This window comes from Zonotrichia albicollis, chromosome 6 (assembly GCF_047830755.1).
Source record: "Zonotrichia albicollis isolate bZonAlb1 chromosome 6, bZonAlb1.hap1, whole genome shotgun sequence".
In the NCBI taxonomy this organism is placed as follows: Eukaryota; Metazoa; Chordata; class Aves; order Passeriformes; family Passerellidae; genus Zonotrichia; species Zonotrichia albicollis.
Genome location: NC_133824.1, coordinates 44898323 through 44913617, shown reverse-complemented (window position 1 = coordinate 44913617; position 15295 = coordinate 44898323). Strand labels below are relative to the sequence as shown.

At 39.6% G+C, this 15295-nt stretch overlaps 1 protein-coding gene across 4 annotated transcripts in view; it reads left to right on the top strand.

Moving 5' to 3' along the window:
• DENND5A (DENN domain containing 5A) overlaps positions 1-15295 on the top strand; it is a 62313-nt gene that overhangs the window by 37261 nt on the left and 9757 nt on the right. For 2 of the 4 annotated variants that reach the window (XM_074543414.1, XM_074543413.1), the window contains 10 exons: positions 290-505; positions 1419-1653; positions 2096-2246; positions 2861-2954; positions 5937-6068; positions 7565-7717; positions 8553-8657; positions 10863-10947; positions 12291-12375; positions 13339-13467. In XM_074543414.1, the coding sequence (XP_074399515.1) occupies positions 290-505; positions 1419-1653; positions 2096-2246; positions 2861-2954; positions 5937-6068; positions 7565-7717; positions 8553-8657; positions 10863-10947; positions 12291-12375; positions 13339-13467 (1385 nt within the window). The remainder of the gene's footprint in view (positions 1-289; positions 506-1418; positions 1654-2095; positions 2247-2860; positions 2955-5936; positions 6069-7564; positions 7718-8552; positions 8658-10862; positions 10948-12290; positions 12376-13338; positions 13468-15295) is intronic. The other 2 variants (XM_074543416.1, XM_074543415.1) reach the window with 1 other exon arrangement.

Sequence of the window (15295 nt, the reverse complement as noted above, 5' to 3'; positions counted from 1 at the left end):
AAGGCTGTGCCATGCATGGGCATGTATATGGTTGTTATTTACCCTTTTTAAATTTAAAACATATCCAGTGCTAACAGTACTAAAGTAAGTTTTGGTTTATTATGAGAAATTTTCTAGGCAAAGGTTTCTGTCTGCATTTTTTTGATTTAGCTCTTTACAGTAATTATTTTTCTTTATTGAAATGTTGGCTTGAAGAGTAGCAAGTGAATGGCAGATGAAAATCTTGTATGCCTGGAATACCTGACAAAACATCAATACAAATTATTTGTGTTTTCCCTTACTTTTTCAGCTGGAGGTACGAGAAGAGACTAGTAGCAAAAAGGATCTTAAAATTCAGTGTGATGAAGAAGAATTCAAGATTTACCAGCTGAACATTCAGATTCGGGAAGTTTTTGCCAACCGCTTCACACAAATGTTTGCAGATTATGAAGTGTTTGTCATTCAGCCCAGTCAGGACAAGGAATCCTGGTTTACAAACAGAGAACAGATGCAAAACTTTGATAAAGTAAGTTGTAATAAAAAGGTACATCAATGTAAGAGGTAAAACAGTATTCAAACTTAAGGCTTTGTGTATTGGGCCATCAGATGGAAAACTGTACTGTAAAAATGGTAATTTCTTCTTTGAATTTCAGTGTTCCCAAAAAAGTCACATCTAAGGTATGTGGCAAAGTATATACCAATACAGACTTAGAGAGCTAAAGATACTCTTTTAAGGATACTGTAGAAAAATGCAGCTTGTCCTAGGAAAATAGCTTAGAAAGCCTGACTTCAGAGCTAACCTCCACATTAAGATTAAATATTACAAGTGGAAACTGTTTGATTTTTGACCAGAGGAATTGCCAAATATGTTAATGAATTAAGTCATGATCCCAAATAATGCTTATGTACATGTGTGCCACATGTGTTCCTAACTCTTTTGTAGAGAAACATAAGACCCAGTTCTTCAAATTTTTGCTCTGTCTTCTTTGCTGGAGATATTTGTCAGCAGGAGAGCTCACATGGGTGAAGACTGTTGCAGCACTGTCTGCTAAAACATTCATGTGATTCCCTCCAAGTTGTATGAAAAGATTCCCATTGATTTCACAAGCTGTGAAAGCCCAGCCAGAAGTAGCAAATCTGCACACCTGCAGTACTGATGGTGTGGTTTGCTGGGATCCTGTTGAAACTTTTCGGAGATGAAGGGAATGCTAAAGTCACAGTGTACCAGTTATTGTGCTGTACTAGGTGATTGTCCTGATGCTGAAAATTTCATACAGACTGCCTATTTTGGGGATAGAATTGATATGTATAATAAACCCAAGCTTTAAGTGGCACCAAAGCACTCTCATACATGCTTGATCAGAAAAATTGGTGCTTCTGGTGGATGTGTCTGTCTCTTTGCAGACTCCCAAACACTCTTATCTCTTCTTGTCTCTTAGGCTTCTTTCTTGTCCGACCAGCCTGAACCTTACTTGCCTTTCCTCTCGAGATTCCTGGAGACCCAAATGTTTGCATCCTTCATTGACAATAAGATTATGTGCCATGATGAGGATGACAAAGACCCTGTTTTGAGAGTTTTTGATTCCAGGGTGGATAAAATCAGGCTGCTGAATGTCAGGACACCGACTCTGCGCACGTCTATGTATCAGAAATGCACAACCATTGATGAGGCTGGTAAGGGCCATGAGGCACTTGATTGACAGTGCAACTGGTCAGTGCTGTTTGTTGTAGGCATTAGATTAAGTAATGATTCATGTTTTGAAACCTCAAAAAACCCAGACCAAAATAGCAGAGATGTAAAGCTTAAATGGGGGACTGAACATTTTCTGTGATGTTGAGATGTGAGATGAAATTAATGTTAAGTGGAACTCGGGTGTTTTCCTGCATGCTTTGTGTGTGAAAGATGTCTGAGCTTAAGAAGATAAACATTTTTTTTCTCCTTTTGGTGGCATTCTTTGATGTCAGAAACACTCTTGTACTAATGTCCCTGTTGAAATCAGTAAGCAGCTTCCACTTCTTTCTTTAATTTGACATCTGCTTTTAATCGAAAATAGGTGATTGTAGATACATGTCTGATGAAAACACCTTAACAAATTTAACCTTCTTACTATTTCAGAGAAATCTATTGAATTAAGGCTGGCAAAAATAGATCACACTGCAGTTCACCCACACTTGCTGGACATGAAAATTGGACAAGGGAAATATGAGCTTGGATTTTTTCCTAAGCTTCAGTCTGATGTTTTATCCACTGGCCCAGCAAGCAATAAGTGAGTAAGCTAAGGCAACAGGTGCTGAATCTTGGCAAGATTTATAGAACAGTACTAAAGCAAAGTCTTAGAAAGCAAAGTCAGTTTTGGGGTTGTTTTTTTCAAGTGGGAGCAGATCAGATGATGGGGAAGGGGGGGTTTTGCTATGTCTGGTTTGATTTTTGGTTGGTTTTTTTTCTTTTTTAAATACAGAGTTCTTGAAGCAAATTTACTGAAAAAAGCTCTCATGTTTGAGATGATAGTTTGTGTACTTAGTTACTTGCAATTATTGTCAATATGAAAAGAGATCACCTTATTTGATCTTATGTAGGAACTAGTAAATATTTTAGGATATTTTCTTATAAAAACCTTGAAGTGGGAGGGGCAATGCTTAAAATGGCCAAAAAAAGAAAAAATACAGAGCAAATGTATGTGATTGAATATTGTAAACCATTTTGGTTGCCCAGTATTCCAGAGATTCTTTGTGTGTGTGTTTGCAGCTGCGCTTTGGCTGATGTAACTGATGTCAGCCTGTTCACAAAGTGTAGAATGCATAGAATAAAGTGGAAACCTCTGATTGCCTCTGCCCTTGCCCTGCCTCCTGACACTTGGCTGATGTTATTCCCCACGTGCAGGTGGACAAAGAGGAATGCTCCTGCTCAGTGGAGGCGCAAGGACAGGCAGAAGCAGCACACGGAGCACCTGCGTCTGGACAATGACCAGAGAGAGGTGAAAATTGCTCAGCTCTAGAGATCTGATTTTTTGCTTTCCTAATGGCCTGAGAAATGCTCTGCAACCTTTATGAAATGTCTAGACAGTTACTTGCAGCTCTTGTCTGCTCTCCCTTAAGTGTATTTAATACAAATGAAGTAGCAGACCAAAAATACTTAATTTTCTTATTATAAAAGTTATGTCATTTTTGCCCCTTCTCAGGACAAAATTATTTCATCCTACATATAGGAGAGTTCTCTGAAAATATAATCATATGATTTCAAGTTGTTCTGTTGTGTTTTTTTTTTTTTCTTTTAAAGGGGATGAGTGGGAAGAGGGCAATTAATAGTTTTCAGCCATCTATTTCCTGTCTCTGAATAACGTAGTGACCCTGTGTTTCTTTTGTGTATTTGATGGAGGAAACATAACCACCTCTAGAAAGGGATTAATTTCATCCTAAAATCAGGGGCATTGCCTTTTGGCCTAAGTGTCTTCTGTAGACCATAACAAAAGTATTAAGGTGACAGAGTGAGAGACAGCCTCATTGCTGAGGTGAGTGTGTGAAGTCCCCCCAGACTGTCACGTTTGTGGCTGCCTGTTTTGCACAGTGCAGTCTGATGCTGATTTACCCACCTTCTGAACTGAAACATCTCTCACCACTGCTCCTACAGCTGACACAGTTTTTCTTTGTGGTGAAGTGATTTTGAAAGATCTGGGTGAAGTGAACTAATTACAGTACAGTTTCTGATTCATATGGTACAGACTGCAAACTGTTACACCAGGTGTTGATTTATAGGTAATTCCAAGAATAGACTGGCTCAAAATTTTAGAGATTTTTTTATTTGTTTACTAATCCCAGAGTTTTGCTTTTGTTTGTGTGTTGTTCATTGAAAACAATATTATTTTGCCTTGTTAAATATCCTTAGAAAAGCTTAGTTTTGAATTTTAGTAGTCTTGTGTCTGTTAGGATAGTGTTTTGAAACTCAAGTGTGTTTGTTCAGTTCATCCTTTTATGGTAGTGATGGATTTAATTGTCTTCCCAGTGTACTCAGTTCCGGAATTTACTTACTGGTTTGTTAAAATTTTGTTGAATTATAGTGTCATCTCTGTCATCCATAACCATGTAACAGAAAAATGTCTGCATAATAAAAAACCTCTGCGAGTAGTTTCTGGCTTTGACATGTTCCATATGCTCAGCTAACTCTAAAGTGCTTTTTATTAGATGTAACAGAAATGAATAGTAGTTGATTTCTAACCTCATTACTGTGCTAAACAACACAATTGTTAAAGCATGTAAGCTTCTGAGCTAATTACAAAGGCACAAATCTACCTCTGGTTTCTGGGGTGTTTTGTTTGTTTTGTTTTTTAACTGGTTCCTCACAAGTTCATTTCTTATAGGAGTTATTCTGTTGCAAAAGGCAAAAAATATCTGAGGAATAAATACTTTGAAATGCATGCTCAGCTGGGAGTACTGAGTGCCAGTGGTAATGGTGCTGCTGTTTTAGGGGTTTATGCTGCACCTCTTTGATGACATAATGGTGGATGAACATGGACCCCTTCTCTGGGTGAACCTCAGACTCCACAGTAAATTTGAGAGTGGGGAGGGAGCTCTTCTGAGATGAACACAGGGGTCAGGCTGAGCAGGAGGTGTCAAACTGCAGCCTTGGGAGTTTTAAACTAATTGAAGCTTTGTGGCAGCCAACAAAAATCTGTGCAATGGAGACTTTTTACTTGCAAACATTTGTGCCCAGTGGAGGGAAGAGTTTACACGAATCCACTGATTTAACACCATCTTTTCTTTTTCCCTTTCAGATTCATTACTTACGAATTTATGTTTATGTTGAATGCTTGGGAGTTCTGCATTGTATTTTGTCTTCACTCTTTTCCTTTTCTGTTTTGCATGCTTGCTTTTATTACTTCATATGTCTTACCACTTTCACTTTACATCTTCTTGGCTTTTTGCTACCAACTTATCCTGCCAGCACCTGGACTTTTCCATGTCAGAGCTTCAGTTGCAGTTATGTTTATGGGACCAGCATGATTGGCCCTTCATGCCCTCTATAAAATCTGTGTCAGAGCATTATCTGGTATGTCCAATGCACAATATGACTGTAATCATAGTTCTGGATAAAGATGCATAATTTAATGTATATATCATAGCTTTTTAGTGCAAGGCCAGTGGAGAAAATGGGGTTTTCCCTCTTTGTTGTGTCTGACAGATCTATTCACTGACATTTCAGTTGGTCATTATTTCAATGTAAGCTAGAGAGGTTTCCTTTTAATTTGACATGTGTACTAATCCTGAGTATTCCATCAGTGCCTGTACAGGACTTTGTCACTAATTCTCATTTAGCTGTACCCCAACCAACCTGTGATCACCTGGCTTCCAAAATATTTGTCACATCACTCTTGTCTCTGGGGTGAAAACAAAGGCAACTCCTTGATGGCAGTAATAGGAGCAGAAGAGCACTTTTGAGTAGAGTGGGTTCAGGAAATGATTTTCCTCAAAAATGCAGCTGGTTCACAGCTGAGAGATGTTGCTATCATTTGCATTTTGCAGCTGCTTCCTGAAAGAGCAAAGTTTTGTTGCAGTCCTCATGTAGACCAGTCTACCACTTGAATACTCTTGGTCTGGGCAGTTTTAGCAAATTTTCATTTAAATGAAAAAAATAAAAAGACAATTGGCAGTGGTGCAGGGAGTAGTTGAATCTCTATGCATCTTGAATATCCTTTGCAGTTTGTATTGTGTTTTGTAATTCAGCAATGTGTGTTCTAATATTGTGTAGTCAGTATAAATGGGGATTTGACCTCTGGTGAAATAGCAGTTTTAAGTGTCTCAGCCCTAAATAATGCTGGATAAAAAATGGGCCTTTTCTGAAAGAGGAGATACTTTCCTCTTCACTCCAGAGGTGTGGGTTATAAAGAAAAATTTACCTTTTTCTCTCAGCCAAGAAGTCTCACTTGCACTTTTGTCTGTGTCCATTTTGTCCCCCAATGCAGAAGTACATCCAGGAAGCCAGGAACCTGGGCAGCACCATCCGGCAGCCCAAGCTCTCCAACCTCTCTCCATCAGTAATTGCACAAACAAACTGGAAGTTTGTAGAAGGCTTGTTGAAGGAATGCAGAAATAAGGTAATACAGAGAATAATCCTGCTCTCCTGCACCTCATATCCTGCACCTCATATCCATCCTTCTGGACCATTTTGTATCCAGGATGTTGGAAACCCCCCCACTTTTCTACCATCTGTTTCTGCTTTTTCCCTATAAGGATTTTTGCATGGTGGTGAAAAATTAATGAAGAGATAATGTATTCAGAAATTCTGCAAGGAGCAGAGACTTTATCAAGCAGATTTATGATAGAGATTGAATATTCTGAAGGGTCTTTACCATCCTGCTGCCCAAGTCTATTATAGCACATTTCAGTTATAACTAATGAGACAGTACAGTTTTAACAGGAGGGAATAGTCCAAAAGAGAGGCTTGTGGGGAAGATACAGCAGCTTTTCTCACAACTGCATTTCTGAGGTGTATGTTTTAAGCACTTAACAAAGAAATTTGGCATTAATTTGTAGACATGCTTCACCAGTATATATTTGACAACATATTAATCTGAAGCAAATGTTAATGTTTATAAAAATACAGCAGAGAGAATAATTATGAAATAGACACATTCTTGCCTAAAGTAATGGAGGTACTACGGTAATTATATACAACTTTTCATAAAACTCTGTTTAATATGTGCATCTACTTCTGATTTCAATTTATGGAACTGTCCAAATAATCCCCATCCCTTAATAGAGGCACAAGAGATGGTGAAAGTTTTTGAAGGTGGACTTGGCTCTGTGACAGTGAGAAATTGCCAGAGGGAGTGCGGGGGAGAAGCAGCAGGGACTAACTTGGACTTCTTAATCTCCAGCAAAACTGTGCAGAGGTGCTTAATGGAGTATTCCTCATTTGAAATTGAGTCCAGAATAGGGACAAAGATGAAAAAATGTGTAAGAGACGACTGGAACTGCTTCCCTCACCATTTTTCCCTCCAGTTGGCTGTATGGTGAATTTATTGTGCCTGGAAGATTTACTTCAGGAGCTGGTGAAGGTTTTGGTGGGCAGTATGAAACTGCGCACAGTTTACGAGAATGTGGCTCATGAGGAAGCTCAAGAGGTGCACTCCAGAATGGGTTTGGTTTAATCCAAATGCCCTTCTGGCAGAGCAGCATCTCCCAAGAATGACATACCTGTGCTGCTTGGAAACACTTGGGTGCATTCACCTCCTCTGGGAGGAGGGGGACAAAGTGCCCTGCTCTTGGGGAGTGCATCCAGGCACCAAAGCACCCAAGATCTGTTTTGTGGCCTTGCTGCTGAGCATCCAGCTTGTTAATGTGGGACCTGCTGTTCCCTTTGTTGGGGTCACTCTGTGGAGGATGATGTGCCCATTTGCAAACCCTTTTTTTAGAACAACAGAAGATGAGCACTGCTGCTGTCCAGGCTTGAAAACCAGAAATACATATATACAGCCAGTTTTTCTGCCAAAACTTTATCATGTGCTTCCTTATTAGTCACTTTAAAAGTGTAAGTGATCTTGGGAATTCCTGGGAGAGATTTACCTCTCTTTTGCCTTGTGTTTTTGAGACTAAGAGGATGTTGGTTGAGAAGATGGGTCGAGAAGCTGTGGAGCTTGGTCATGGTGAAGTGAATATCACTGGAGTGGAAGAGAACACCCTGATTGCCAGTCTGTGTGACCTCTTGGAAAGAATATGGAGCCACGGTCTGCAAGTCAAACAGGTGAGGAATAAATATTCCTGTACATTGCAGAGTACACTTTCCTGAAGTTGTGTTGTGCTGTTCCTCTCTCTGCTTTCAGAGAACACCTTTAGTGTGTATGTAGATGTGTTAAAATACATGTGTGTCCTGCAGTCTGTTTATGTCAGTTCCTACCCCCTGCGTGTCTCCATGTTGTGGAATATGTGCAAATGCACTTGCAGATGTGTTCCACAGATGACTTCTTGGAGGAATCTCCATTTAACCTGGGGTTTTCATTTGGTTTGGTGGGTTTTGGTAGTTTTATTTAATAGGATGGTAAAAAAACCTCCAACTATTGCCGTGTTCATAATATTTTTATTAATGAAGTTGCACAGGCTACAAAGCCGCCTACCCTAAAGGTGCTGTCAGTGGGATGGGGGAATTGTTTTCCTGAAGGATAATTTAGTACTTCAGAGTAACAATCTTGCTATTTTGGTTCTTCCTGGGTGCTGTAGTGGTACTTAAATTATGGTTACAAGATGACTAGCTAGAGGTGTTGGGGTTTTGTGTGAAATTAATAATTGTTTTGCTCTTCTGTTTGGAGTCACTTGTGGGAGAAGATGGAGTTTGGAGGGCCTTTACCAACTTTACTCCTCCCTTGTACAAAGGAGTAGCAAGGGTGGAGAAGATTATAATTTCTTTTTTTTTTTTTTTTTTAAGAATATATGTTCATAATCCAGCGAACTGTAATCCAGTATCTCTGTTCCCAGCAGCCAAACACCAGTGTTTAACTCTGCTCTCCTTCAAACTATATAACAGTTTTGTATGTGAAGATTTATCATGTGATTCTCTCCCTTCCCTCTTGTATATCACTTAGGATAGAAGCTGTACTGCTTTCGTCTTAGAAGACAGAGCATCAGTTTACTCTGCCTCAAGCCAGGTTTGGGCCTTTCAGAGCAGCAGACGGCCAACCCTTCATAAGGTTAATGCTTTGGATTGATTGCAGATGTTGGCAAGCAGTGCTGAGTGCTGGAATAGATAGAGTGGTGGAATAGAATAGAGGCCTGATGGAGGAAGTGCAGTGTATCTCACAGTATGATCCACAGTTTAAAAAAATCAAAAGTAAAAAAAGCACCACCAGTTCTCTGTGTGCTCTGGCCTTTATGAAATATGCAAAAGCCTTCTGTTTCATACATCGATTTGATTTCATTTTTCAATAATGAGCCAAGGAAGACTCTTCTTTCTCAACTGACCATAGTAATGAGGATGGCTTTCCTTCCACCCATCCCTGCTTCTCCCTTTTCCCTGCTGATGAACCCAGTAGTCCCACATTAGCTACCCACTGATTTTTCCACCTGCCAAGGGAATCCATGCCTTCCGTTGTCCCGAGTGACGCAGGGCAGTTGTGATGCAGGATCTAATGGCTGAAGCAGTCTGGACTTTCAGAAGGCCTTGGTTATTCCCTTGCCCATTCTCTATCCCACTACTTTCCTTAGGCTGTTTTCCTTCCCCCTAGAGATCCAGCTTGCCTCATCATTGCTATTTGGTGAAGTTAAAGGAGAGGTCCACGGTGCTGGAGGAGCGGGCAGACACTGCATGAGGCCTCACATCCATCATGGTTGTTGGCATCACTTTGCTGCAGGACCCTTTGTTGCTGCTTTCTGTGATCTGTTGCAGTTCTCCTTGCCATAGCAGCTGGTTGCTGAACACTAGACTGTGTGTGCATGTGTGTGTTTATTGGGAGAAAACTCAGTTCTGGGTGTAACTCTTTGCTGGGTGGTATTTTCATGCTCTTTTTTATCTGTTTATAATAAGACTTGGAATTTTGACTTTCCCTGTTGGATCTGTCAGGTACACACTAGGCACAATGGATTTTTTGATATCCTTACCACTGAATGCATATTTTTAATAGATTTCTGTCATCACAGATGTTACAGACAGTCTAGGATTTATTCTTCTGGAGGCGTGCCACTTCTGGAATAATCCCTCATGATCAGTAGTTCATTATGTCAGCTGCAGGGAGCTATAGCATGGAAATGGTTAGAGATTTTTGAATATGGTTAAAAAAAGAAAAAATTAAAGATGAACTATCATTACTGCACTTCTGGGAAGGCACTTAGATAATTTTAGATGAAATTGATAGTGTGGAATTGACAACTATTGCTTTACAGTCATGGCTTTTTACTGCACAAAGCTGTAAATAAAAATATGGCCTCATAATATGACAGCTTTTCTGAAATGCAGAATTGCTAGATCTTTACTGGGATTTCAGGTTAGTACAGTACTTTAGGAAGATAAGTAATACTAATTATCTGTCAGTAATTCCAATTGATGTGCTGGAGAGCCTCTGTTTGCTTACTGCTGCCTTTCTGCAGATTTGCAAGCTTATGGTTTATTATGTGAACTATTTTATGATGAATCCAAGAATCTTTATAGCTGCCCAGTGAAAGATTTTCTCACTCTCTGCTTTAAGCCACCAGGGTTTTAAGAAAGCAATATAATGAGCAAGGTGCTCTTTTTAACTTCAGATGGTGGATTTATCTTGCCCTAAATACTACATCCCAAATTTTAACTTTTAAGTTGGTTTTACAGTGTGTAGAACTGGGGTATTTTTGCTGATAAGCTTTAACTGTCCTGCTTTTATTTTGGGATATTTGACTGTGTTTGTGATTATGCAGGTGCTTTACTTGATGAAATTGAGGGGAATCTTTTGAGGTTGTAGAAATGGGCAGCATTTATCCTTAGCCCTGAATGACCCTGAGGGGAGCAGGGCTTGGCCTGGGTGTCTCAGGCTGGCTCTGTGTCCCTTGTCATTTACTCTGGAGAGGCAGGGAGAGACCCACAGGACAGATCACAGCTTCAGATTTAAAACTCCACCGCGTTTTCCAAGCCTTTGAATGTTCTCTTGTATGCTAATGAACTAAGAGGGAAGAAGTTCCATTGACTTTTTCCTATTTCCAGAATCATTAGATCCCAGTAGTCTGACTCTTGCTTTTCCTTCTCAGCCTCCTTACAGCTCCCAAGCTCCTCCCACTTTTGTCTTATTTTTGGTTTTTATCATTGAGTTTATAGGTAGAAACATCTTTAAAGAAAGTTTTTGTCATGGCTGGTACTTTCAATCATGTTTCAGACTTTTTTTTTAATTCAGCTGGTAGTGATTTCTTTAACTAATATTTTTTCATTTTAGGGAAAGTCTGCTCTGTGGTCTCATCTGTTACATTACCTAGAGAACAGACAAAGAAGAACCACATCAGGCAGCTTCAGTACCTCAGGTAAGATTGGCATCTGCTGGAAGAAGATGATTAAAAGCTGTGAGTAAGAGCTGTCTGCAGATTCACACCAAGCAGTTTTTTCCCTTGGAAATACCCTTCACTTCATATCACTGAATCAAATATTATGGTTACTACAGGTTTAATATGGGCCTGGTGTGTTGTCTCAGTATGTTTTATGGGAAATCAACTGGTTTGTATTGTGCCCACCTGTTTGGGTCTGGATTGGTAGTCAGAAACCCAGAAATAGCTGATGCTTCAGAGATAGCCTGTGAAATGGGTTGCTCTGGTAAATCAACCTTCATGAGACACACAGGCCCTGCATGACTACAGAGCAAAAGATCTTATGGGTCAGGGTGGAAAACAGTGCAAGCACAGAAAATTGTGCTGTACACCCTGAAGTTTTACATTATGGCTTGAAAAACAACTGAACAGGAGGCTTACTGTTAGAAACTTCAAATGAAGAAACATATTTTAATTTTTATTGCATCAAGTGTTGCAGTAGAAGCAATTTTGTGCATAAGATCCACTGATAATATGTTTTAGGATTATTAATGTAATTTTTGACCATTTCTTCTTTTGTCAGGTGTGGGCATAGGATATAAATTTGGAGAAAACAATAGGTTTGGGGGAGGCTTTGGATGCCTTTTATTTTTTATTTAAAGCTGCTGTAAGCAAAGATTTGAGTATTAGCAACATGCACGAGATCCTGTAAGCAATCAAAACCATAGATTTGGAAATTTTAAGGTCCCCTGAATGTCCCTTAGTTCATAGCGGTTTTGTGTATCAGAGTAAGGCACAATCTGTTCCTTGCTTTCTAACTTGAGTTTGAGGGCAGGGATTGTATTCAATATAAAACTTCATTCTGGAGTTTAATTTGAAAGGTAAGAGTAATAAAACCCCAAAATATGATGTTTAAAAAGTAGTGGTGCTACAGGAGTATGCAAACTAAAGGCAGCGCAGGATGTGTGTTGTACTGAATACAACATATTTAACACTGTTCTGTGGTGTCAGTAGTGCCACTCAGGGTTACTGCACAGCAAGAAAACAGGGCAGTCTTTAGAAAATAACACTTGATTACTATATGTTTTAAAACATTTAATGTCATAGCAATTCCAGCTGGACTTGCACTCAGTAATGGGTTGGTGCTCAGTGTGTGCTGATCTGTAGAACCATCTGTGTAGCATTGTTAGATTTTCATGTCATTTGGAGTGAAAATACACCACAGTACCTTCAAAGAGTCACCAAGAGTGCAAATTGGTGTTAATTCACCTTCTTTTTAATATTGATTTTAGAATCTTTAGATGAATTTCTGCTAACAAGAAATTGATTTCCTCTGAATCTAGGAATACTTCTTGATTCAGAAAGACGAAAGTCTGATACAAGTCCAGCCATGTCACCTCTCAGAATCTCTCTCATCCAGGATATGAGGTGAGTTTGAGCTGTTAAACAACCCAGAGACCCCCTGAGATTTGCAGTCTTGTTTCTGTGTCTGCACCATCCTGTGTTTCATGCAGCAGGAGGGGCTGTGGGGAGGGAACCTGTTCAGCTGTTTTAAAGTAGATAGTTCAGTGTTTTCATTGACCTTTACAGAAACAGGTTTCATTCTGAGGAGTTTTTATATTGTTTGAGCTATTAACTTATGGAAATACCATGACAAGGTTTTCATATTTTTGACATCTTGTGTATTGTTTTATTTCCACAGAGGTGTGAGTGTAGTGTTTGCGTTTTCCCAGTCATTGCTGAGTTGGTTGCAGAGTTCTGAGACCACTTTTGCTTCTCAGGGAAGAATGCAGTTTAAAAAACTTGTTTGATCTAAAGAATGGGTTTATCTAACATTCAGTACTGTAGTGTGAATAAAACTATTGCCCAATGTCTTCTTTTCAGTACACTGAAAAAGCAATATGCAGAACTTCTGAAACAACCTTGGCAGGAATTGTCTTTTCCTTCTTTTTCCTAACAGCATCCATTTTTTTCAGTAGGGAAGAGTGAATTGAGGATTTGCCTTCCTTATTAAAATATACCATTTGTGCCTTGTGTGCAAGAAAAGCTTCTACAGAGCATGCAAAGACAGTGTTTAATTTTCCAAAGCATTCAGCCATAAATATTGCAGTGATAAGGTCCAGAATGAGTCCTAAATCATGTGAGACAATGGGCCTGGTTTAGAATTTTGTAAATAGGGCACTGCATTGCAGATATTTCCTTTTCAGGCTGTTATTCTCTTTGAGCTAGATTGCAGGGATTTTTTTACTGTGCTGAATGTTAAGGTGATTATGTTTCTTTTTCTATAATTTACCTGATATTTTCTGTTCTTTGGAAAACTTCAGCTGAGCTTGGTTCAAAAGAGCTGTCATGCTTTGACAATACCAAGCATGTCTTTTTGTTTAATTCCAGGCATATCCAGAACATAAGTGAGATCAAAACAGATGTTGGCAAGGCCAGAGCCTGGGTTCGCCTCTCTATGGAGAAGAAGTTGCTCTCCAGGCATCTGAAGCAGTTGCTTTCAGATCATGAACTCACAAAGTAAGATGGGTTATCTTGGGCAAAGCTTTAAAAAAAGTTAAAATCTATACAATTGTTTGGTTTCAAAAGTCCAGATGTGCCTATTTTTGCATCTGCTTAGCAGTGTGCATAAGGCATGGAACAAACTGGCCTTCTAAGTGTGGGAGTTATTTGGGAATTAGGATTCAATGCTGGGGTTCTTGACACGTATTTTTACATTTATAGCCTGCTCAGCAGCATAAGGTGAATTGCTTTCATAATAATCAGATACAGTGTTTACTGTGTGGGAATTAAAGCCATAGTAATTGTCATTAATTTTAATTGAAACTTCTGTCTGGAGACAGCTTAACCTATGCTGTCTGCTCTTCCTTTCCTCTCCTTCCACTCACCATCTTCCAAGGAATTTCTTCCCCAATCCCCCTGAACCCCAACAGCTAATTATTTGAGATTTACCTTGTTTTGTATTATGTTGTGTTTTCTGATGAAGCTGTGGCCTTCAGAGAATAAGCAAAAGCTGAAGGATGGAGAGAGGACAGCTGATAAATCTGCCTGTATGTCCAAATTGAGATTAAGCCTCTCCAGTGAAGTCAACAGTTTGGATCAGGTTAAATTTAGCTCTGCTTGTCCCATGCAGAGCACGTGCTGTGAGAGGACTTTCCACACACCACCACACTCCATGTACCCCCACAAAAGAGAAGGAAAAAACCTCTTTTAACACTGGCCAGTGTTCTCTTCATCTATCAGGCAAATTGTGATTCTTTGGAACAGAGGGAGACTGCAGCAAAAGTATGTTTAAAATGAAAATCACAAACAAAGGAGCAACTTGTACAGGATGACATCAGTTCTCTGTAATCTTGTGTGCTTGTGCTGCATATTTACATATCCTACTTAAGAGAGCTGTTGTAGGCAGTGTGGTTTGAAAGGGTGCCCCACTTGTTCTTAGAGGAAACAGTGCTGAGTTCAGTGAGGTACTAAAAGTAATGGTGCAACTTCTGCCATTTAACAGTTAACAAGGTTGCGTGTTGTTCCTTTCGAAGCAGCTGTTAGGTATTTTAATTATCCCATTCTCTTTACTTGACATTTGTTAGCAAATATAAGGAAAATGTTTCATGTTTGGTTTCTTTCTAGTCTGCAAAGGGAGCAGGGAGAAATCACATATCCTGAGAAACAGAGAAACCTTGTCCTTTGAAGAAACAGGACAGCACATACCCTGACAGGCTGTCAAACATGTGATTCTGATTGTGCAAATGTAACACAGACATGGCCACCTTTGTGAGACTTTTGTGGCTTTGCCACTCTTGTGGCTGCTGGCAGGTCGGTTAATTTAAGGCTCAGTCTCTTTATTTTCATTGAACATTTCCTGTCAGTCTCTAGTGTCAGGTTTGTTATGTGAGTGAGAACATGCCTGTTTGTTGACTATCATTGATTTGTTTTGCAAGTTTCTGCCTTGTGACTTGCTGACTTTTTTGTAAATTGATACCTGAAACCGAGGGGAGTTGTCAGGATGCCCTCCTGGCAGGAACAACCTGTCCACAGCTGGGTCAGCATTTCTAGTGCCTAATTCCTGCATTCTGGAGGGTTTACATATTCCTGCAGCATCAGTTGGATTTTGATATATTTTGGCATGCTCTTCTTTTATGATTATGCCCAGCACTTGTATTATTTCTTGGTTGCCACCTTTGCCTGTCAGTTTGGTTGTGTCAGGAGCTGTGTATAGTTCAGCTGTGAATAGCTGAACTATTCCCTGGATCAATGTGCAGGTTGTTGTAGGCCCTGGGTGATCACTTATAGCCAAATACAAGCAGATAGCCCCAGTTTTTGCCTTATGTCCTTTGAGAACAGTCTTCTG